Source organism: Anopheles moucheti, chromosome X (genome assembly GCF_943734755.1).
Source record: "Anopheles moucheti chromosome X, idAnoMoucSN_F20_07, whole genome shotgun sequence".
Taxonomy (NCBI): Eukaryota; Metazoa; Arthropoda; class Insecta; order Diptera; family Culicidae; genus Anopheles; species Anopheles moucheti.
Window position 1 is genome coordinate 11,203,183 of NC_069142.1, and position 25,512 is coordinate 11,228,694.

The 25,512-nt window shown below is 43.6% G+C and overlaps 2 protein-coding genes across 2 annotated transcripts; one reads left to right on the forward strand and one right to left on the reverse strand.

The window, feature by feature from the left end:
- Positions 1–3,044: 3,044 nt before the first annotated feature.
- On the reverse strand, positions 3,045–8,665 carry LOC128306520 (pyridoxal-dependent decarboxylase domain-containing protein 1). Its single transcript, XM_053044053.1, has 7 exons — positions 8,496–8,665; positions 7,548–8,426; positions 7,194–7,475; positions 7,046–7,114; positions 5,835–6,457; positions 5,451–5,765; positions 3,045–5,311 (listed from the first exon to the last, which is right to left on the reverse strand). The coding sequence occupies exons 1-7, from the start codon at positions 8,601–8,603 to the stop codon at positions 4,975–4,977; spliced, it is 2,613 nt and encodes an 870-aa protein (XP_052900013.1). The 5' UTR covers positions 8,604–8,665; the 3' UTR covers positions 3,045–4,974.
- Positions 8,666–9,751: 1,086 nt separating this feature from the next.
- Positions 9,752–13,817, forward strand: LOC128306846 (neutral alpha-glucosidase AB). The gene is made up of 3 exons (XM_053044472.1): positions 9,752–10,084; positions 10,162–12,651; positions 12,717–13,817. Exons 1-3 carry the CDS (start codon positions 9,978–9,980, stop codon positions 12,931–12,933), a joined length of 2,814 nt encoding a protein of 937 aa, XP_052900432.1. The 5' UTR covers positions 9,752–9,977; the 3' UTR covers positions 12,934–13,817.
- Positions 13,818–25,512: the final 11,695 nt, after the last annotated feature.

Below are 25,512 nucleotides of genomic sequence, written 5' to 3' on the forward strand. Positions count from 1 at the left end.
TGTGATCTGTGCCATTGTGTTTGTCTCGCTTTGCGCAAAAGTGATCGGGTTTGTTTGTTTAGCGTGCAGTTTGAAGTGAAAACGCGGGGAAGTTACCGGTGGGGCCGAAAGGATAGCGATAGGGCTCTAAGTTAACATACGTGTGCTTGCATTCGCAGACAGCTGAGAGCGTCGTCATGCGGTTGGGGAGGATAAGCGTGTATAGGTTTAGTGGATTTTTCGGTTTTTCCTGCATAACGCAACGGACCGCCTAAATGTAGGGTAAATACACAATTTTACAATCATCGGAACAAGATGGCAGCGAATGTGTCAGCAATGCTGTTACCAAAACAAGTATTTCACTTTTACACAAGCGCATTAGTGCTGGCAAATATGTGCCACTACTAATAGCACTACTACTACCAAACAAACACCTCGAACTCGAATACACGAAACAAAACAATCGTCGCACTTGTATACATGAACAAAACAAAAAAGGAAGAAAAACACTAATCAGGTGATGGTTACCTCGGGTTTTCGATGCAGAAAACAGTACACTAATTCACAGCATTTTTTGCACACTGGGCACGTACGACGAACGTTGTTGCGGCAGGTGTTCCAAGATGGCGAACGCAACACAAAAAAAAATGTTGTGTCTCCGTGTAAAAACCCGTACTTTATACCTCGTTCCGTTTTTTGGGTTTGTGTTGTGTTTACTCACCTACGGTAATATTGTTACTACGTACACTGGGCAAAACAATAACGATACCCCCCAAAACAACAAGGTATATCGGCGTCGATGTATCTCGACTAAAATGGTGGGCGGGATGAAGGAATACGACCAACCAAAAAGCTGGCCGAACAAAGCGAATAAACAATTAAACAAACATGTACTTTTAAACAAAATCGAAAATACCAATAGGCAAAACAAGGCTGATTAACGAACAAGTAATGGAAACTTTAATTGCTCAACATCGACCACTGCGCGTGCATAATTGGGGTAGAAGAAATGACGTTCAACCTGCGTGTGTATTAGCACGCGTGTAAAGCATCACACGTACACTCTAAAAAAACACATCATTACAGCGAAAATAGCATCTCGAAAATAACATCTTCATCACAAAACACAATGCAACTGGTGCATATTTTACAAACCCACACAACACACCGAACGCACGCATATACTTTCATCCACCACTGTAAAGCATGGAACTGACTCCAGAAGCGCCTGAACAGGTGCATGCTATATGGGAAGTGAAGTGGATAAGAGATGGCAGGGAAACACATTCAAACCACGGCGGTATCAGTTGAGACAGTGAACGGAAACAATAAACAATCGCTAATCACATTAAATGCGAACAGGTGACAGGAGTGGGCGGATTTTTAGACTTTCCTTTTGTGTCTTGTTCGTAGTATACTGCGTACTTGAAGGTATATTTGTGATGCTAGGCTACTGTTTCCTTTCCAACTCCGGTACACCTGGAGCAGGGGAAAATGGACGCCACTCTCCACGTGGATGAGAGACTCCATTGCACACCACCATTATCAGCCATGTTCGAAAGCCGATGTCCTGTACGCCAACTTCAGGCGTTTTGCTACTAGAAATTTCTAACCAACAAAAGCAAAACATTAACGTAAAGTAATAAGCAAAATTCAAAACAATGCGTAAGCAACAAACCTTATACACTTCTCTGTGCTGTATTACCATTCGTGTCTCGTTTTGCGGCAATATTTCTATAATGCGTTATCTCTGTTTGTCGTATGTACTGTACTTGTAGTGTGCGGAATGGAAAAGCAGAAACAAAACAAAAGTTTGTAAAATAAGAATTGAAGGCAAAGAAAAAAAGGCGTCGTGCCGGGCCATAGGAAGCGAAGGGATGGGTGTAGGCCCAATGCTATCGGGCGTAAATGGAATCGTTTGATCATTAATCTCATACACACAACAAAACAATAAAGACAAAAAAACATGGCGTATTTGAAGATGCGGTAAACCATTTTCCCATCCTTCTAAATGCTGGGACGAGGTATGTAGGAGAGACAGAGCGAGATAGCGAGAGAACGAGAGAGATAGAATGGGCAAAAAGGATTCGAGCAAAGAAAAAAGAAAATAAAAATCAGCATTTTTCATCCTTTAATATACATAGATATAAAATACCGTATATAAATATATACTATAAATATATAAATAAACACATCAAATGCTAGAAATGCAAGTGTACCCCCAGAACGGGAGAGAAACAAAGTCCTTGAGGCGTGATCGTGCACGTGACCATCGCTGCGGAATAGCATAAATTAACGTCAACACACCGTGAACGTGTGGGCGGGGAAACTATTAATCCTTCAAAACCAAACCACACGCATGTTAAAACGAATGACAGTAAAACCGTAATCTTTGTTTTTTTTTGGTAGGTGTTAAAACGACCAGTTAGTAATGCTGGTGAACATGTACTCTTCGCAAAAACCACAACAAAATAGGGGGAAGGAATAGAAAATGCATCGCCACTATGCGCGCCCCATACACGTAAACTCGAACTGAGAGGAAAGAATGAAAGTCCCTCAAAAAGAAAACAAAAAATCTCCCTTAGCTGCAGATGTAGAAAAACAATAGAACAAATCATTCGGTGGAAGAGCTACGGTGTCCAATTCAGGTGCAAGATGGAGGAGAAAAACGGAAAAAAGAATAAACAAACACAATAACAAAACATAAAATGGTAAATGGAAACCCTACATCGAGAATGGACATCAAATACCACACAAATTCTGCTCGGCAAGTCAATAAACGATGTTAATTATACGAACTACCGAACGTACGGCGCAGAAGGAACAATGCGTGGGCTGTGTGCGCAGCGAACTTTAAAAAAAACCACTCCAGACATCAAACAACAAATGTAAAACACGGTTAAAACAGTGGGATTTGCAACGGGGGGAACCGCGTAATGATTTCAATAAAAAATGGAAACTAAATCACGAAAACAAAACACCAAAGTTCCTGGAAAACGGGAAGGGGTTCGTCGCTTCTCGCCTGTGGGCATACGTTTAAGTCACCGGAACAAATGTGCGTTTGTATGTGTTTTATCACATTTTTGTTTTGTTTTATTCGCTTATTTACAAATACATGATAACAAACAACTGCGTTGCGGAACAAACAAACAAAAAAACACGAATTTGGACATGGGGTAAGGAGATAGAGAGAAAGTGTTTGTGTGTTTAGAGAAAGAGAGAGAGAGAGAGTAATAGTAGCGAATATTTGTCATGCACTAGATTTTCTATTATCTATTGTTTAGCTGAACCTAGTGTATCGTACGGGTGTGTGTGTTTTTTTTTTCTTATGTCAGGAAGGAAGGGAAACCACCCCGTCTAGAAAATAAGCAAGAGAGAAATAGATAGAGAGAACGAGATAACGTAGAAATCCGGCCTCGAAATCGATATCCGTAACAACTATTATCGTTTTGTATTGTTGTGTTCCTTTTAAAAAATGACTCTTCTAAAATGCATGCGTATATCTGTATGTAACTTTCTATATCTCCTTATATTGCTTTGCATGTTTGCTTGCTTTCCTTTAGCAACACATTCAGCTTTCCCGTGTGTCAGTGTGTGTTTTGTTTGTATTATTGCTACAAAATCGTATATTTGTATGTGCGTCGTCGCAGATAATTGTAATGCAATGTGCTAATTTTGATTGCTGCTATCATCGCGGCATAGCTAGCCCGTGCTTAAACATCCGCAAGTATTTAACTCGTTGTACCGTGGGATATAAAGTAGGTGTTTTTTTGATGTTGGAGAGGAATGTGTTAGAGGGGATGTTAAGAAAACAAACAGGGGTTAGGTACATCCTTGCGAATGTTCGGTGCGGTCCCATTAAGTGCCATGTATGTCTTACTTATTTACTTGTCTGGCGTTACAACCGCTTTGCTGGTTTTGACCTGCTGCCAGAGTTCTCTAAAACACTCACGGTCGTGCACCATATTATCGACGATCGACGGGCGCACGCAACAACGCAATCAGACCATCTCAATTTATGCTCTATTGTGGACCTAAAAGGGCTTTAGGAGCTGGGTCTTCCTGTGTCATTCTAATGACATGAACTCGTAGAGCATCCTGAGCATCTTTCTCTCGAATGCGTCTGAGAGGGTTTCGTCAGTACTAGACAAAGTCCATGTCTCAGAGGCGTATGTGAGTACTGGAACTATGTAAGTTCTATATAGCCCTAGTTTTGTTTGTCGCGACAGGTGTATTGTAGTACAGGCTCCGCAGTTTGTAGACCGTATGTCTCTAATAAACAACAAAACATATGAGCAGATCGTAGCGCCAAATGATAATTAAAAGAAACTTGCTTTTTAAAACGTGTTGTAAACGTGTGGCTGTCTCGTTTGTCCTATACACTATCCGGTGCTTGCCATTATTTCACGTGTGTTTTTGGTGTGGCCTATAAGGTGAGGTCTTTTTATGTTTTGTAAATTAAAACTAAGATAAACGAATATAACAACAATACTACGCGAACGCAAAGGTGCGTAACCAAACTTTACACATTTCTCACTATTCCGCAATGATTGCGCCTTCACACAAATGCCATTACTGTGCGGTGCTGGTTTTGAGCACAACAACTATTAATAATACTAGTAAGCACGGTTGAATGGTTTAAATATAACAAAACCCAAACATAAACAAACGGTACGCGTTGCACGGCACAGAGAAAAACACTTCTGTCGTCTGCTGCTTGGTCCGTCAACCAATGCCGTTGCTATCTGTTTTTTAATCTATAACCTATAATTGGAATGGTGTTCCACAAGTGGGACGGGAAAATGGGAAGAGCAGCATCCTTCCGGCAAAAAGAACGAAAAACGGGGAAGGTGTAAAACTTAAAACCTTTAACAAACGAAAAGCTTTGGTAAACGTGAACTCGATAGCTCCCGGGGTAGCGGTAAGATGGGTTTTTTTGTGTAGCTGTAGGACCGTTTCTCATCCGCATATATATTCCGCTGTTGGTGCGGATGTTTACGGTTCGTTTGTAGCACCATCGTTCGGTGTGGATGTGAGCTGTGGCTCAGAGACGGCCATGTTCCCGTTCGGCGGCGTTAATGGTTTCGTTGCTGGTGGAGGAGACGAGTGTGACTGCTGTGTGGGCGAGTGGGGTGTTTTCGCCAGCACAGGAATGGTGGTACGACCGGCCGACCCGGTACCAGACAGTTCGCTGCTCGAGCTGGCATTACGCGAATGTTGCACCGAACGTTCGTCCGGATCAGCATTGATTGCTTTCTGTACGAGCGGGGCCGGTGGGCCCTTATTGCCTGGTAGCTGATGGGACGTTTTCGGTGTCATCTGCATGTGATACCTGCGACAATGGTAGAGAGCATGTTTAATGTTCGAGTAGTATGGGATTTTTGATGTAGGAATAGACCTGATAAGCTGATCACGCCAAACAGATACAAAACATCTATCTACAAATAAAAAACAGCTTACTCGTAACTCACTTGTAAATGTTTTCCGTACTTTCGACGACACCTTGCGTAAGGTTAAGGCTGCGACCCTTCATGCCGGTTTCCTTCGCTGGGGGTGACCACCAATTCACGACCCGCCCAACAAGAGGCACCTGTCGCAGTATACCCTCCTGCCATAGCTTTTCCTCCGCCTCCCGTTGCAGATCGATTGTGGCCGCCTCGATGCCTTTCTTCAGTATTTCCGACATCGTGTCGAGGATTTTGGAATTTTCCTGTACCACGCGTGCCGTATGGACCACCAGCTCCAGCAGTTCCTCCACATCCGTTTCGCTCGTTACCATACCGAATCTGGAAGAAAGCAAAACGGGGTTTAAAACGCGTTTTCGTTGCCGGTTCTATCGATCATGCTACCCATACCTAACACAGATCAACCCATCGCTACTTTCGGCGTGGGAAAATGCACTATCGGTTGCCTGCAGCGCTTCGACCAGTGCCGTGTTGAGCTTGTTCAGCTCGCCCTTTGCCTGGTCGGTGAGCAACGTTTCCCAGCCTTCCGGCACGTAGTACACACCGCCGAGACCGGCCCAATCGTGCAGCTCGATCAGCCGCAGCACACCACTCTCAGCGACCAGCCGCTGGAACCTTGCCCGGTGCCGGATGGTCGAGTGCAGTATTTCGATCTGCGTTTCGATGCATCCGGCAAATGTGGCCAGCATGTCGGACGTTAGCCGGGACACCTGCTCACTGTACCCGGGCACAAACGGACAGTACCGGATGCAGATACCGTGCTGCTCGTGTTCGATCATCTCCAGGCTTAGCTGGCCACAGTCGCGCAACAGAATCTGCCCCAGCCAGCTGTTAAGGCGATCGTAGTACTGGGCGTTGGATGCAGTTTTCTCCACGTTGGGCGTGTCGGGTTTCGGTTCTGCATCTGTTTCTTTTGTTGCCGTCTGTTCCGATTCCGGTTCCGTTCGGTTGCGCCTATCTGTGTGACCATCAAACTGGAACAGTAGCACCGGTATGCTGTGATCAAACAGAATCTAAGAGAAGGTGATGAAAATGGTATGAATACTTGTTGCTGTACTTGTTTTAAAGCGTTAGTGTCCTGTCAATTGCATACTCAACATTGATGTGAATAGAGTTAAAACCAAAATTAGGTTCGTTTAGAGCATGATAGTACTGACACCTAGGAGTCAACCATATAAATGCACGTTGAAACATTTGTTGTCAGAGTCGTCAACACACCCTTACTTTTAAAATATTCAAGGAAATGTAATTAACTCATTGAGTATACTTACCTTAAAATCTCTTTTTAACGATCATATTTTGCATCTTTTCAATTCGACTTAACGGGCGCTTAACCTTATTAAATGCCCCTTTTCGGAGCTGTATAAGCTATTGCGGTCTAATTCGCCCATTAATTTGAGTATGTCAGTGTTGTTTGGCACACTTCCAAGATTCTTTTAACAATCCGAGCTGAGATGGAGGGGGAAATTCTTCACGATCTACTCTGCGTATACTTCCGACAATCCTATGTTTTTTTCTGACTCTTTTGAATTTGTTATCTCACTTGTTGCCTTCCGCTCTCGACTATTAACAAATAATTCTAAATAAATTGGTAGACTTACGTCATAATTAGCAGAACTTTCAAGATCATGACGATATTGTTCACTGGAGTCGTGAACCGCCACCTTGCTCTGTCGGTAAAAGAAAAAAAATAACCATGATGAATGTCCACATTATTGTAAAGAAAGTTCTAACTTTCGGCACACGTACCAGTACGTTGATGCCCTCAAATTGTAGCAATATCTTGCCAAGTGCCTGACAGGATTCGAAAGCGAAGAAGATGCGTTCTATCACAACGTCCGCGCCGAGCGCCTGCAGGACGGACCAAACACTCAAGCAGGACACACGGTTGGATAGGATCGGATCACTGTCGAAGACGGTACTCGGTTTGACGGTGGACGTACGTGCTTTGTGGACCAGCACGGACGGAACACCTGTCAGACCGAGCCAACTGTTTAGGCTGAGCGTCATCGAGTTGGGCAATCGTTTAGACTGAAATGAGACCAACGGAAAGGTGGAGTAGCGAATAGTTACATGCGGATGTCTGCTGTAATAAGGGTTTACCTTGTCTAGCCACGTAGCAGCGACTGCAAGCCCAGCCAACCCGAGACCTTGGCAGTGTAGCCATATGCGCTGTGAGGTACAGATTGAGCTGAGCGATTGCAAATCGTCTGACACGCCGGTGAGCGGATTACCGATAGTAGCGAGCAGCAGCAGTGGTTGCCGTCCTGCCGCCTCATCCATCGTGAGCATATTGTTTAGCTGTTGCAAATCCATACGCCCGCCACATCCATCCTGTGCGTCTTCAGCGCGCTGGCACGGTACGACGCGAATGCAGGATAGGGGCAGTCCGAGGTACCGGCATGCATGCTGCACCGTAAAGAGCTGGCTGAGCTCGGCCAGATAGATAGTGTGGGCGGACGGTGGTGGTCGCGCTTCGGCACGAGCTTCCCCCTGCTGGTGGACGAGCGCAAGCCGGATCGCTTGCAGCGTGCATTCGGCATCGTCCCGACAGTAGTTGGCGTGGCATTCGGTAAATTTGAATAACCCACCAAGCCATCTGACCGTGTCGGTCGCCAGTCGAGACACTACTCGTGCCAGCTGGTGTCGTTCGAGGGCACTTAGATAGGCGGCGGTCGAATGTTGCAGAATCGCAAGATGGGATGCTTCGTCCAACGGGGGCAACACAAACTCTTGCTGCTCCACACTACCATCCTCTTCGGCGAGCAACCCCGTCAATAGCTGTTCCAGCGACGCAAGCACCTCGGTATGTGGTTTCTTCGTTGGGTTTAGCCCGTACGACGCTGTCGGTGATTCGTCGGATGAATCCCTACTTGCTGGTTGCTGTTGCGGTTGCATTTGCTTTTGCCCACTCCGTACGTACTCGAGGTGATTCAACATAGCGGACGCTTGGGTTTCAATCTCCGCCAGGCTGGAACGTACCTACAAGACAGTCGAGAGGGTTACAAATGGGGGTCCATTTCACAGGCTATCACAGTGGATGACGCTTACGATCGAAGCCGCTATCTCCGTCTGCTGCGTTTGCACTTCCCGTGTTGCCATCGACATCTCCTGGGGCCTATCGATGGGGACACTCCCATCCGCATCCGGTTCCTTCATCTTTCACCTCGGTTATGCGTAGTTCTGGCTTCACACAAAGTGCAACTCGTACTTCTGGCAGGTGTTTTGCTGGCGCAAGTTCTTTGCGGTGACGGTGAATACGATGGGTTATTTATGTGGCAAAAACGTCATCCAACAAATACAGTAGAACTTCATTCCGAAAATGCAAAATGCCACGGATAATCGAACGAGTGTTTTTGACATATAAGTTTGTTAGCATGGAATTTGTTTATAAAGAACTGATCGCTGTTTTGCATGTAGATTTCCCCGTAATGAGCTGATAAAAAGACAGAATGACGTTTGTTTTCCATTTCAAAGATTACTTTACCAACAAAATTGCATCTTTGTACGATTGTTATCGATGCAAATATTAGTTGCAGAGAAGGGGTTACTCCATTTCAAATAAATTTTCCAATGTACAGTTATTGACAAACCAATCGTCAGACTAGTTTTTACTTTTACACTTTTAAAGAGTTTTCTATTGTTCCGTTAAATGAGCTTTATTTTTTCGTGTATGAGAGATCTTTTGTCAGTATGCATTACAGTATGCAAGAGGAAAAGAATATAAACACACGATTAACTTCATGATTAACTTCAGCTTGTTCAATTCGTCTTCGTGCGGTCTACCAATAAGGCCAGAATAAGCCGAAAATAAGGCAAAACATTATCAGGAGGGAGATAATAAAAACACATCGTTCATGGTTCATTATATCATGCAAAACATAAATGCAATAGAAAATTATGATTTATTGCAAATAGATTGATATTATGTGTTCGACACCCTTGCGTGTTTGACACTGTAGGCGAAAGCAGAAAACGTCAGCTGTTTAACGTCAAACGAGCAGGATCGGATGACGTGCGAGCGAGAGTGCAACACATCAGGATCCAATGTCGATTTGTGCGTCATGCGCACGTTTTGTGTGATCCTTTTCTTTTAAATCGAGACGATTCCATCATATTGGCATTACTTCATCGTAATATAAAATGTGTTGATAGTTATTGATAGTAAAAATTTAGTGGAAAACGATTCAAATGTTCGAAATATTTCTAAAGATAGGTGATGTAAACGTTGGTATAAAACAAAATCAAACTGTCATTTTGACAGGACCTCGACCAATCTGACGTGTATAGCGTATCGTTGGAATAATTCGAGTCGACATTGGGACAGCGTTTTTCCTCCTGAGAGCTATTGTAGGACCCCGGGTCCTCGGTTTGCGGAAACAAAGAAACACGGGAAGCAAGACAGATTCAGTTCTGCAGTGACGATAAACCAATACTCCATTTACTGGAGAAGCACCACGGTGCGAGGTGTTCGTGTGCGGTTCTTGTGAAGCGAATAGAATATCATAAAGCACACAAAAAGCCAGCGATAGAATGATCCGGATGGGTATGGTTCTGGTCGCGCTTTGCTACCTGATCGCTTTGGTGGCAAGCGTCGATCGGAACAACTTCAAAACCTGCGAACAGAGCAGCTTCTGTCGGTAAGCAAACGCCCCCTTTCACAGGACACCGGGTGTCTCAAAAGCCGAGTTTGAAAATGTTTTTTTTCTTTTTGCAGCCGGTTGCGTTCGCTGGAACCACAGACGAGTGAGTTTGAGGTGTTGCCGCAGACGCTGCAACAATTCAAGCAGTACGTTACATTGACCCTTGTCCACCAATACACCAAGCATGAGTATACGCTGAAGTTGGCATGTGTGAAGGGAGGTGGATCGTTCCACATGCAGGTGGATGAGAAGCAACCGCTGAGTGTCAGGTACCGTGTGCAGGATGCACTCGTACAAGAACCACAATATGGTCCTACCAAGGTGGAAAGTACGTCCGGCACGCTAATTATGGTGGCTTGCGGTGAGGGCAACGGTGTAAAGGCCGCCATCCAGGTCGCTCCGTTCAAGGTGGACTTTTTCCAGCAAGGCAAGCTGGTGGTGACGGCAAACGGTAAAGGTATGATGCGGTTCGAACATTTGCGTCACAAACCGGAACCGAAGGCGGAACAGAACGTGGTAGATGAGGCGGAACCGGCACAAAAGGAGGGTGAGCAGGCGGAGCAAGCGGATGAACCACCGGCAGATGATCCGGGTGCATGGGAGGAAAACTTTAAATCCCACCACGACTCGAAGCCGAAAGGACCGGAAGGGTTGGCGCTGGATTTTACCTTCCCGCAGGCGAAGGTCCTGTTTGGTATTCCGGAACATGCGGATACGTTCGCGCTGCGTCACACGGCCACGAAGGGAACCGATCCGTACCGGTTGTACAATCTGGATGTGTTTGAGTACGAGCTGAACAATGGTATGGCATTGTACGGTTCGGTACCGGTAGTGTACGGTCATGGGGAAACATCGACCAGTGCGGTGTTTTGGCTGAATGCGGCAGAAACGTGGGTCGATGTGTTTAGCACGAACCGTGACTCGGACGTTGTTTCGTCACTGGTCAATCTGGTATCGTGGAACAGCCAGACGGAACCACCGGCCGCCAACTTCATCTCGGAGAGTGGCATTATGGATGTGTTTGTGCTGCTCGGTCCAGGGCCGATCGATGCGTTCCGACAGTACACCGACCTGACCGGAAAGGGACCGTTGCCGCAGCTGTACGCGATCGCTTACCATCAGTGCCGTTGGAACTACAACGACGAACGGGACGTGGAGATGGTTTCGGCCAAGTTCGACGAGCATGACATACCGATGGACACGATGTGGCTGGATATAGAGTACACGGACGGTAAGCGCTACTTTACCTGGGATCACCACAAGTTCCCACATCCGGTCGAGATGATTCGCAACCTGACCGACCTAGGACGTCACCTCACAATCATTATCGATCCGCACATTAAGCGCGATGGAGGATATTTCTTCCACAACGAGTGCACCGACCGTGGACTTTATGTGAAGAACAAGGATGGTGGTGATTACGAAGGATGGTGCTGGCCAGGTGCGGCCAGTTACGTGGATTTCTTCAGCCCGGACGCACGGCGTCATTACGCAGACCAGTATCTGCTGGAAAAGTTCCGCGAACAGTCGGAAACGGTCGGCATCTGGAACGATATGAATGAACCGTCTGTGTTTAATGGACCGGAGGTGACCATGCTGAAGGATAATGTGCACCACGGTGGGTTAGAGCATCGCGACGTGCACAATCTGTACGGTCACATGCAGCTGATTGCCACATTCGATGGTTTGTTGCGGCGTGGCAACGGCCGCTTGCGTCCGTTCATTCTAACCCGGTCACACTTTGCGGGCAGCCAGCGCTATGCGGCTGTTTGGACGGGTGACAACATGGCGGACTGGGGACATTTGCAGGCATCGATCAAAATGTGCCTTTCGCTGTCGGTCGCCGGTATTAGCTTCTGCGGTGCGGATGTCGGTGGTTTCTTTGGCAATCCGGACGGTGAGCTGTTTTCGCGCTGGTATCAAACCGGTGCATTCCAACCGTTCTTCCGTTCGCACGCACACATCGATACGAAGCGGCGCGAACCGTGGTTGTTCCCGGAGGATGTAAAGCTCGTCATACGGGATGCTATCCGGAAGCGTTACCGGCTGTTGCCATTCTGGTACACGATGTTTTACGAGCATGAGCGCAGTGGGCTACCGATTATGCGCCCGCTACTCGCGCACTACCCAACGGATGTAAACGCATTCGCGATCGATCATCAGTATCTGCTCGGGGATCAACTGCTGGTGGCGCCGGTGCTGGACCAGAAGCAGCAGCGAAGTCGCGAGGTGTACTTCCCGGTGCGGGGTGATGGACAAGGAGACTGGTGGTACGATTGCGACACGTACCGCAAGCACACTGGCACCGGTGTAGAAGCGATCCCGGTCGATAACTACAAGGTGCCAGTGTTCCAGCGCGGTGGTACGATTCTGCCGACGAAGGAACGTATTCGCCGTGCATCGACGCTGATGCGACATGATCCGTACACATTGACGGTGGCCCTGGATCGGGATGGACGTGCAAAGGGTACGCTATATATAGACGACGAGCAAAGCTACGAATATCGGCGGGGTCACTACCTTTACTTGGAGTTTGAGTTCCGCGACGGTGTACTGAGCAGCCGGTAAGTGATGAATACGGCATGTGGTTGGGTCGTACTTTCTTAATTCGATTGGTCTATCGTTACAGGAAAATTGACACCACCGCCACCTACCAGACGGATACATGGCTCGAGCGGGTGGTTATCGTCGGGCTGGGAAAGGTCCCAACAGCGGCCACCCTCTATACCGATGCGTCCGGCGCTGCCACTGGTCGGTTGGAGCTGGAGCGTGCTGGAGATGTTGTGACCGTGCGCAAACCGGGCGTGTCCATGCTTGACGCTTGGTCGATTAAACTCGATTTCTAAGCTTTGTGCGGAGAGTGCACTGCAGATGTTTAGTCATAGTAAGATGTTCCCTTTGGCTGCAAGCGTGAGATTTAAGGGTGAACGAAATTGGTAGGAACTAATTTAGGCATGAACGACAATTATGATTGATCACACACTGTGATTTGTGTGTTTGGGTGTGTTGCACTCTTACGCGAACATGCAGTTCCGCTAGTCGTGCGAATTGTTTAAGGGGGAGGATATACATTCAGACACTTGGAAAAGGAGAAGGAAAACTGGCTCATATTTTGGATACAGGGCGTTTTAAAAAGCAGTATACACATTCGACAATACACAAAGAATTAATAAGTATAAAACCTCCCCTCATGAATGAATATATTGTTATGTACGTTTTTCGGTAAACACTCATGTAACGTAAAAAATTCATCTGAAATCTAAATTTCGAAAAACTCATGAAATTTTTCAAGAGCAATTTAAAGATAACAAGCCTTGTCAAGTACAAGCGAGTTGCATAAATGATCACACAATGAAAAGTCAATCGTTTTACAAGTTTTCAAGATATTCCAAGTTCGGTTTTTACACGCGGGGTATCTTCGCCCTTTGGACTACAACTTCGCTGCTTTCAAGAACATTGACTTAACATATTTAGTTCGCTAAACAATTGTTTTTGTATATGTGTTTATGGTTGTATATCTCTTCCCGTTAGGCAAATATCGCCTGTTAATGACAGCGGTACGTAGCTGTCGGTGAGAGTAGTGTGTACCAATGGGAGGACGAGGTAGTATGAAAGATAAACGAATGTAACTCACGTCGTATGGGAATTTAAAAGATAGAATTTTGAATAAAACCAATACTTTCCATAATGTAGCTAAATTTCGTTGTTTGCATTACTTTTGACTATTTTGAAATAATTAAATTTTCGGAAGAAGGCTTCCTCCATAATTATTTTATTGAACCTAATCAACTTGTAACTGTGTGAAAATAGTAAAGGATATTGGCGAAAACGAACGAAGTAGTCTCAGCCTTTCGTACATCCTTGCAGTTGATGCTTTTCGTTAGAATTTTATTCTTGGCATGGTAACTCCATTGATGTCATCTTGACATTAAGAAGAGGCCCTTAACCTTAAACGAAATTCGGTGATTGTTTGCTGGGGGTGGGAAGTTATCAACTGTGTGTGATAACCGTATCGCAACAATTAAGAGAAGACACCTCAGACAATTGTATCGATGGAGCTCTTATCAACTTACAAACAACAATAACGCTACAGTTAAGCAACACTGCTCAACCAACAGCTTATCAATACTTCTTTTGCTGAAGATAACAGATGAGGCTGTAAATAATGAACGACACTGAGTTGATTAGCATGGACATATGGTAACAGAAGTATGAAGATCTAACCAACCACTGATGGGCTTAAAATTAAATCACGTACCAACACCTTTATTGTTTTGGAAACCGGTTATCTTACGTTTGTGGTGACAGGACCGTAATAAATCAAGCGAGATAAAAATAAATTCCCACACACAAACACATAGCATTCGCAAAGCCTTCTTTTGCTGATAACATAGTTCAGCGACATCATCGATTGAACCGCTACCTAACCGCAAGCAATGGCGTTTTAATGTTTCGCTGGTGGCCCATATTTTATTTGGCAACGATTGGCCCATCGTTTGACAGGAAGGTTGGTTGGCTGAACGTTAGCAATTGTTCGCCGGATCGTTCAACAACTCGTCGGTGATTATTTGCGCATAAGTTCACGCTGTTGACAGTTGCACTGGGCAAACCCGAGTGGCACTGGTTCGAAATGGCAAGAGATCGAACCAGGAATGGGGGGAAGTGAGAAAGGGGCTAGAATTATTTAAATCCATCCCTTCCACTCCCCGAAAAAACCTAACCTCATTTCTGTCGCATCACCAAAAAAAAAAAACACCACCCGGCACCAAAGCACGATTGGTTAGTGTTTTGCCACCGGTTTGCATACAGTTAGGCGCGTTCGCGTTCGCCGATTCAGTTTTATCCATCAAAATCCGTCTGTTTTTATTATTAGCTCGTATTCCGTGCTTTGCCCGGTTCGCTTTTGATGGCGCTTTGTGATTGACAATAAATTTACTGCTCCCACCCCGCACTACGTCTCACGGCCATCCGAGTGAGGTTGGCTCCGGTAGGGTGCCTTTTGAGGGGGTTGGTTTGGGGCTTTTTTCTGTGTGTCGTTGCAAAAAAAAAACTTGATATCGCGGGTGCGCGAATGTCTCGTAACACAGTCTAGCCATAAATCAATTTTCCTCATTAATAACTCATTCGGGACCGATAAATCACTTCGTAATGATGCCTTTTTTTATTGCTCTGTGGGTAGCAGGGAATGGAATGGGGGAATGGTGGGTACGAGATGCGCTCGATGGAATATACCGGTACCGCAAGTGTTGACCTGTAGCATCTCGAACAAAAATCAAATGTATGGCACTGAAGTAGCACAGTGTAAGGCTTTTTTTTGTTAGAGTAAGTGGTGGTGATGTGCACAATGATTCCGAATGAATGAATGCTTTAAATCTTTCTAGCGAGTGAGTGAATTAAAATCTCCAACCCATCTTAACCATTCAAAATAATGGCAAATGGAATGGTTAGTGGACGAGAACTTGCAAAAACTCTCTAGGTCGATAGTTGATATAGGGTAAACAATTCGAAAAAAAAGCATACATTTAGGCGTTTAACTCTCAAAATGCTAAATATGATTTAATACTTCTATGTCGTTCTAATTTGCATTGGAAATTAACTTTTCAGTTGATAATCGATTTATTTAAAAAAAACAAAACGCAAACTTATCTTGCTAGAATATAACTCCTGCTGGATCGTTTTACGGCACACAGCGCCCAGTTAACGGCGAACAGTATGTTCAAATAGCAAAATGGTTTCGATCAATATCAAACAAGAAAAAAAACAACAATATCTCACAAAACCAAATCAAAACAGGTTATAGATAATAGTACATAAAACAAATCCACCCATTGCATCTCGTCCAAACCGAGCCCGGTTCGCGTTTTGCAATGGCGAAGTGCGGTAGGTGCTGTAAAATGTTTATTGCTCAAGTTGTTGATGCCCGCTTGTAAAACAATCTTCTGACAGTCGGGCTGGTGAAATCGAGCGTTGAGTAATTTATTGCCAATATGGGTTTAGTGTTTAGGGTGCTGAGCAAGGGAGAAGGACGTAACGGAGCTAGTTTTGATCGTAGCTATTCCGGCGTTGTGGTGTCTTTTTCGGTGGTGTAGTGTTGCTTTTTTTGTTCAACTATAATCAATGTTATTCTTATACGATTCAAATCGCGATAAAACGATCAAGATTATATGGTAGGTGCGTATGTAAATAACAAGTAAATTTTTATTTAATGTATTTTTGAAGAACTGAGTAGCTTTTCGGTAAGTTTATTTGAAATATTGGGCAACTTAGATAATACTCTCCCATCCATCCATTCCATTCCATCTCTGCTATTAACTTTTAGCCATCTTTCTGGCAGCCTGATGGTGTATTAGGCAGCAGTGCCGGTTTCAAACGGCAGAATTGATACAAAATCCAATTCCGATCGTTCCTTCGTAGCAAGGACTGCATATCCGGCTATATTCTATAATAAGTCTGGTAAGGCCAGATATGACAGGTATGATCTGGCAGGTCGTTTATGTAAAGCAGCTATGCTGGAAAAATTCCCAAATTTTTGTTGTTGAAAAATTCTCTTATATTTTAAAGCAATAAAAGAATCAAACCGTTTGTTTATTCATATGATCAACCGGACTATGATATGTTTAAAGAATACAAAAATATTGTTAGATAATAGATAATATTTAACATTTTTATGTTGTTGTTGTCTGTTATTTTTTTATAGAAACTTTTGAGAACTGGGTAATTTTTGTTTGATCCAGTTTTAAATTGTGAGATGCAAAGGAAAAGACGTAATTTTGTTATTATAATTACATTTTCTTGTATTTTTTTTAAATTTCCAAGTGAACTGGTAAATAGATCATTTATTTACCTGGAATCACATTGTGCATACCTTTAGGGGCATTAGAATGAATGATCGTGTGCGATGAATATGATTAGCCTTCCTGGTTGCATACCTTTAGGCGGTTTTTAAACTCTACGCAACGGATAGCATAGTTTGCACAACAGAAAATCATGTGCACAAGATGTCTTAAGCACCTTGCGGTGTGCATCTCGCTGCACACCAGAAAAGTAAAGGTTAAAAGGGTAAACACTTTATAGAGAGTAATGCAAAATAAACAGAGTGTAATGGGATGTTTTTTAAAGTATGATAAATATATATATGTTCAACCATCATCATAAAGGTAATGCATCCGCATTAATATGAAACGTAAAAGGTACTTTCATGATCAGTAAGCTGGTGCTGCTGCTGCTGCTGCTGCTTCTTTGGAAGACCCAGTACATATGTTCGACCCATCCGTATACTTCCTACCATCCGCCACTAGGTGATGCAAAATCTAAGCACTTAAATTTGCGACCAAAAGAAGAAAAAAAATCAACTTCAAAACGAGCTCCGTACACATGTTTGGCTGTTGAATGTTTCCGGTTCCGGCTGAACGGTGGGAGATACTTACCGCAAATAAAAGATCCGTAACCGCCCGACAGAACGCTGCAAGGAAAGCGATGTCATTTCGGTGGTCCAGTGAATGAGGGGGGGGAAAAAATATACAAGTAGCAAAATGAACTCGTTGGTAGCATTGCTATCTCACCCAAAGCTAACGAGCCAGCTAACAACCGACACCGGAAAGTCAAGCCAAAGAATGAAACAAGCGGGAAGGAAATAAAAAGAAGCTCCCCGAAGCTTTTGAAAATGGTGAAAGCTGTGCTTGAATAGTGTTGCAGAGTGAAGCAACCGAGCCGGGGGCATGGGGCGGGAGGGTACAAACAAACCAAAAAAAAAAAAGCTTAACTGCGAGCAGAAAAATAGAAGAACAAAATCGGAAAACCCCAAGCAGGCAAAAACTGTCGTAATTCCATGATCATAAATTATACGCTTTCTGCACTTTACTGAAATCGCAACCATGGCCGAAAACCCGAAACATTCGTTCCCTCCCCCCTCCTCCACTCCCTTCACTCCATTGTGAAAATTTCCCCTTTCAGCCTCCTGGTACCTAGGTCGAGGATGGGAAAGTGAACATTTGCCGGTACATTCGTGTGGATGGTGCCGGATATGTTTTTTTTTGGTTTGTTATACGACAACCATGAAGGACGAGGGTGGCCTCATCCCCGGGACGGCCCGGGTTTGGTGAAAAGTAAAAAAGAAACACGGACGGTCACGGTGGCACTTTCTTCTTTGAAGATAGGTATGTCCCACAGGCGCACTGTTGCGCTGTGCTGCCCGTGTCACACACTATTTCCGGCGAAGATGGATCATTTTCAATTTCTTCTTGCGCTGGGAAATGGTTCACGAAATGGGTGTCTGATATAGCTGGCGCGGATGCTGAAAGGCGAATTTGGTTTTTATTTGTCTCTTCTTTTCTGTCCTGACTGTAAGTAGAAAGCAATCGCACAGCGGACTGAGTGAAGACGGCTATGCAGTCAACTGATAAATTTTGCTTCGACGACTCGGCACATTCCTTCCGGTGACATTTCGAGTGTTTGGCAAAAAAAAGATAGCGATGTAGCATTGTAGAAAGATCACGATCAGAAGTGCGGTGGGGGAAGGGTGTGGTGTAGCGGGTTAAGAGGTTTCAGGAAAGAACCAAAAATCATCGACCTAATTCTTGTACAGCGTGGGAATTGTGGGCCCGAAATGTTTCAACATCTGCAGTGGTAACAAGCGGCTGAAATTTTGTTTCTTGCTCCTTTTTTCGTGACATATCAGAAAGTATTTTTTTTCACTATAAAATGTATTCTATACTCATATTTGGCCAACAAAACAAAATTTCAAGCATCGCGTTATAATACGTATTTGTTTTCTTACAACAAGAAAAGTCGCCTAAATGTATGCTATAAATTATTTATGATGCTTTTAATGCTGTTTTTTATCATGATTAGGCATCAAACTTAATAGAATACAGGTTATAGTCATACCATTAATAAAACTGTAGAAAGCATCCACCTAGTCGACCATCCTTGGTGTTGTTTACAGATTTTTGCATAAATCTAGGCGTTTTATGTGATCGTGATACTTGCATAGATATAGACATGGTTGTACTAACCCTGTACAGGTCGTATTGTTGTTAGAGTTTGGATTGTAAAAAAATGCAAGAAAATCACTTTTCTGAATGTAATTAACTTTATATATGTGAATAGATGCTACTAAATATTAATAAAATGCTACTAAATATTAAATAAATAATTTAATTTAATTATTGTATACTGTGAATAATAAAAACATATTATTAACATTCAATTAATATTCTAATCATCCAATAGTTGTACTATTTTGTTAAATTAATTTAATATAAATTTATTTAATTAAAGACGGTCGGTTAGTGTTGCGGTTCAAACAGTGATTTGATCCTTGCACACTTTGTACGCCTACATATATGCAACCAATTATTTCACCATTTCATCATATAGGCCATGGGTCGAAACATAAAAATATAGCTAACAAATGTGGAAAATATTATGCGAAAAATGCAGTAAACATTAATTAGTCACAAAAACTATGGTATTTAAAAATGCATCACGAGCGGAACAATAAAAAATGTAAACCCATAAACAAACAATAAAAAAGGGAGTAGTAGTCACCAAGATAAAACAATGGTTAAAAATTAAGCTGAATGGCACAGTTTATTCATACAGTAATATCCATACACACGTATCGTTTCCATTCTTTTTTCCTGCACTGCACTGCTGCTCCTTCTGTACACACCATCGCGAAGCAGGGGTTTGCGAGCATGAAATAAAATTTAATTTGAGAGATTTTCATGAAATTCAAATTTTAAAACGTCATATAATCCTCGACAGGGCAGTTGCAGTAATAATCGCGTTTCGGCGATTGGAATGGTTTGGCGGAACCGCAGTAAAAACCCCGGGAAGAAAATGGACAGCAGAGCGTGGTGGCAGTGTTATGTTTCCTCCTCCCTTCTTCCTCCCGTCTGTCCCACTCCCAGCCTTATGTTGGTGGTGAGGTTTATTTTATCTTTTTTTCTCCTCGATGGAGCACAATTCGTTCGTACTGCCGACCGGGATGCAAATATTTAGCCCCATTAGCCGGGTGGCGTACCGTTACAAAAATGGCGTGAGGCATGAAGCGGTTAGTGTTATGGTGTATATTTTTTTATTTTCTGTAAATTTATCCAATGTACGGGAGGGGAGCTGCAACACCCCGACACGGTGCGAAGGTGGCACAAATGGTGGTTTGGGGTAAGAAAAAAAAAAGATACTACGTGCAAAATGCCCATCAACGGGGCTTACTCTCAGGTTCGGTAGCAGAAGGATGCTTAACGATCGTGATGCGTGCGGTGTGAACCAAACGGACGGAAAGAATCAAATATCTAATGATATTAATGTGATCATAATGAGCATTGGCGATGGTGGCATTAATAAATTATCTCCGCGCGTTTCGTTATGGTGTAAGGTGGAAAAAGGGGTTGGGGAGCGAGAAAGTGGAAGGGGCGTGGTGGCTTTCAATTTGCGCTGGGTTAATTGTTTGCAATGGCTATGAAGTTGTTAACACCTAATGAAATGAAAACCAGCCGGTGATTGTCAGGACGCGTTGTGGGGATGGCAGAAATGATCCAAAAACGTCAAACGAGCCTGGGCGCTGAAATTGTGGCGCTTGCGAGACACTCCCGTTTAATGGATAACATACGGTGGATACATTAGATAATCATTAGAAACATATAAATAATTTTATTATTCGTTTTAGAAATATATAAGTATAAATATAAATACACAGAATATTGTACTGATAGTTTATAAATATTTCGCCTCTCCTAACACATTATAGAGTGTGGAAAATAGAAGAAATTGTTGTAAAAATAGGAATTATTTAGTATCCGTTTTATTAAAATCATAAGCATGATTATAATAGGACTAGAGGTCCTGTGTTTCTAAATTTTAGCGCCTAGAGTTATGCAAGTCAGTGTTTAAAATCGAGTCTTCATATATTTACAAATAGCATACCTTCAGGCGTATTGCGTTGCGCTCAGATGGAGACATTTCCTGCAAGGAAATTTGTAAGCAAGGTAAGAGAAGGGTTTTATATAAGGAGTTAAAATTTAATTTACAGGGTTCATCAGTTAAACTTATCATTAAATAAAAATAAAATTACAAAGTATTCAAGTTTTTAAAAAAAATTCCGTTGGTATTGTTTTCGTTCTCGAAGCTCGAAAGTTAAGGCTAAGACATTGAATAAGATATTGAATTACCGTGTTGTTTTACTTGATCTTCAATAGCAATAACAGTGCTGGGGAGTGATACGCGCGAGTCGACATTCAAATCGAGGTACTTAAACTTGACAGCGCTAAGGGTTAAAACAGCACTACTGTTTAAGGATCATAATCCTTCCACCTGGTACCTGGTTTCGAACGAAACAGTCACAACGCTTTAGTGGGAACAATCGCTTTAAAGAAGCGTAGATGGAAGCTCCATTCCGTCGGTTGTACCGGCTTCCTGGTGAGTAGCGTCGAGGGGCATTACTTATCATCTTTGCCGTTTTCGAGTGGGGCCCCTTCGGGCTGCTTGGGAAATGCTGAGAGCGTCATCCTAGTAGCAGGAAATGCTCAAGTGCTCGTTTAGCAGTGAACAGCCACTCACCGGCCTCCGGTACGACAAACGGACTGCCTTATGGCCCGGGCAGGTTGCCATTTGCCCAGGGCTCGGAATAACAATGCGAGCAAGAATTAACGCCACGATCGGAGCATGTGTTGACGCGGGTGATCTGGGAAGGTGTCGTAGAAGTGTTGCAAGACGTTTGAACTCGAGCTCGAGTTCGTTAGTGGCTGGCTGAGTGGCTGTTGAACATCCGGAGTGTGTTTGGTTTTGTGTGTCTTGGCCGGGTGGATTAAGAGATTATTGTTCTGGCAAAAGGATCTGCTGGCGTTGGTTAAACTATGGCAGACATGGGCAGAGTCTGGCATAGAATGCCGAGATATTGCAGCATTGCTTGTTGCAGGCACCCGTTTTTGCCAGTTTGTAGCTTTCGACGATCGGTGTCTTGAAGTGGTGAAGTTCCAATGCGTTGTACATTATCACTTGAAGTTTGTCATCGTTTTGCGTGAGGTTAAAGGGTAAAATACAGCTCAGAGTGAAACATCGATCCTAAAACAGTCCTCCAGCTCATCGCACCACGGGCAGACTTTTTACAACACCACCCAGCCGGCTGTGCTGGGCGACTGTTTCAACACACGATGCGAGAAAGACACAAAAGACCCGACAGCAAAAACAGAAGCACAACGCAACCCGAAAACAAATAAAGCCATCAAAACCGATTGCCGACCCCTTTCCCGTACACATGCACACAGCCTTCTGGCGGCCATGCGTTCCATATCGGCGCTTTACGGCTGAGCGGTAATTAATTTCCATTTATGCTTCCTACCAACCTCACGGGTGTCGATGCGATGAAAGGCGCCTGTCCAGCCTTTCGTGCGGCGCTGGTGTGCCGATTGTTACATAGTATTGTTTTGTGTGTATGTTTTTGCCAGTTTTCCACCGTCCAGCTTCCGGCACACCGTGCGCCTTCGTTCATAAATGTGTATGCATGTGTGTGTGTGTGTTTATTCCATCGGTTCACCGAATTTTCCCCACCGGATGTTGAAAAAAAAAACCGTCATCCACCGAGCCTGTTGGCCTATTTCTTTTAGCACTTTTTGCCCGAACGCACACTAATTTCACTGATGAAATTGAATGGCCCACCAGGTGAGGGAAGGGAGTGGCATCTCCGGCAAAGGTGTGAGGTGATATATTGTTTTCCCCCCTTCCCAAACCCCCCATCGACCATACCCCAACCACCCCAGCCACCCTAACCAACGAAACGAAAGCAGGCCGATGCTGGCCGGTTTTGGGGTGCGTTAGTTTGAATTGGTTTTTATGTTTTCATCTCCACATGCGAATCGCAATGGGGTTGAAAATTGTTTTTCCTCACCTTCTTTATCGTACAGCGAGCGAGCGTGTGTGCCAGGCACTGTCTCTGGCTGCTGTGCCACGATTATGTGACAAAAAAAGGGGTTAAGGGGGTGGGAGGTGGGGGAAACAAGAAGCAACCATTGTTTGTGTGTATGGTCGCGCGTCCAGATGGGAGCAATTTCCGTTTAGTTGTCGGTTTTTTTTTTCCTTCAATTTCTTCATCACTTCATGAAGCGGTTATTACGCCTGAAAGTATGCTACAGCCGTCAGCAGCTGTGAAAGGCAGCGCCATTTTTATCTTGTGTCATTAACTTCTTCGCTTTCAAGTGGTTTTTGTTCGATGGTATTTTATTACGGCAACAAATACGTTTTTCCCTGTAGCCCAGTACTTACGTGTGTGAACCTCTACAGAAAGGAATGTTTTATGCTGCTTTTTTTTTAATTTACGATCCTTCAATACGCATTTCTATATTAGCCTTTAAGTGACACCATTTCCTTACGACCAACAGTATATCGCTAAAACACTACCACTTTAGCAAAAGGTTTCCGGTTACAAGAGATAGAGCGCACGGTTAAGCCCGGAAGCACGGTTACGAGCGATTTGTAGCTGGCGGACACGCAAAAGTGGCTGTGGCCGTGTGAGTTACGCGATAGTTGAAACATTTCCGATGGATTAAGTGCATAAAATCCGGTTTGCTTAAAAATAAAAGCTTTGAAGATCTAATGGCCGAGAGTGGAATCAAACCGACGATACGATTGAGTGAGATTGCGTGCGTAGAATAAGAGATATCTATCGTTTGCTTAAAACTGAATCTTTGGCAAGCGGTTTGCATACATTTAGGAGTTTTTGTTTTTTTAAATATATATTGATATTGTTTAACTAACTAAATGAAATAAAACACGCCTTGAGTAATTCGTGGACCCTCAAACAATTTGGCTATTGTAGTAGAATGCTATGGCTATGTAGTAGTAGAGTGTCTCAGTCGCTTTTCGGTTAAACAATTTTCACGGATTGCAGGTGCAATATTTGAAGATGATGCCAGTGCTACCCAACATTCAAATGTTCTATTTTAGTTTTAAAATCTATTACCATTACGAAAAATTTTCCAGTGAGTATAACTTGCTCTAACCTTTGTAGAAAACTGCCGAGTCCTTTTCAATCCCACAGGTTAAACTATTTTATTAGCTGTCATGCTTGAGTTAACGGTTAATCCGTCCGCCAATTATTAAGGCTCTGGATAATCGACGTTTTACCGTGTTAAAATGTCAGCATGTTTAGATTTTAGACTTTATGTAATGATGTGTTGTAAAACTCATCTTATTTTACAGAACAAACATTCTGAACTTACCCTATAAAATAAGAAAAAAGAAGTCGCAACGAACATCCCAATAAGCGATATTTTCACGTCAACAATTTTAGCAATTTTTCCATCATTAACAATGTGTAATAAAACTTTGCCTTGAATTTTCAAGTAAAAATGCTTTTATAATATCCTTATAACACCTAGATTTATGCAATCTGCATTCCATAATATTATTAATCATTTACAGCGCCTAAAGTTATGCAATTCCGGAGTGAATTAGATTTATAGCTTGTTTTATATTTTCATTCTTTTTTTTCTCATATCTCTCTACGCTTTGATTCTAAAAACATACAATAATTGCAATGTGTAGAAGGTATAAGTGATCATTTAGAATTTAGTTTCAAAATAGTCGCTTCCAGTTGTTCGTGATGCAAATTGAAAGTTATGCATTCCTATCAGCTTAAATACCCATATCACTGTAACATTAATGTGAAAATTCTAATGTTACTGCTTGCTTTCTTACTTGTCTAATACAACCGAAAAATGTGCAGCACTCCGCTGTCGTTGTTTGTATGTTCTTCTCCCAGTGTTTGACGCTCACACCAAACAATCCATTACCCAGGCCTGGTTCATCCTTGACGGACGGTTCATCTTTTCCCTGTTGGTATTGGATGTTATGGTTTTTAGGGACCTATCTTTTTTTTGTTCACCACTTCTCTCAATTCCTTCAGCAGAAAGATCAACGATCCCTAGTTAAAACGCAAACATTCCACCCGTCCTGCTGCGGCACCCTGTTTACTGCATCCCTTCCCCATCGCTTGGGCCCTTGGTTTGCGCGGTGCATGGGACCGCGAAAGACGGACGTTGGGGCCTTTTGGAGCATTTTTAGCAAGAATTTAATAAACTGAATTCTTTTAGTGGGCTTGAAGAAATTTCTTCATCCCGGGCTCCCGCTGTATCTAGGCCGGCCCAAACGCACCAACACCGGAAGCTACCCGGGTAAGGGTGTGTACGTATTGATACAGTACGATGCCATGTGTCCGCTTACGGGCACCTTCCCAGTGGAAGGAAGTGTTTGTGGAGGAGAACAGTCAAACAAAACCAAAAAACAGCAAGCGTTTCCTACAACACGGGCACTCATACGTTGTCCTTGATAGAGTTTGTAAAGGCCGGAACGGTTGCGTCACCAGCCGCGGTGAGGTCAGGGTGAGGAAGACAATTTTTCCCGCTTTTCCGCTAGCGTTTAGCAGG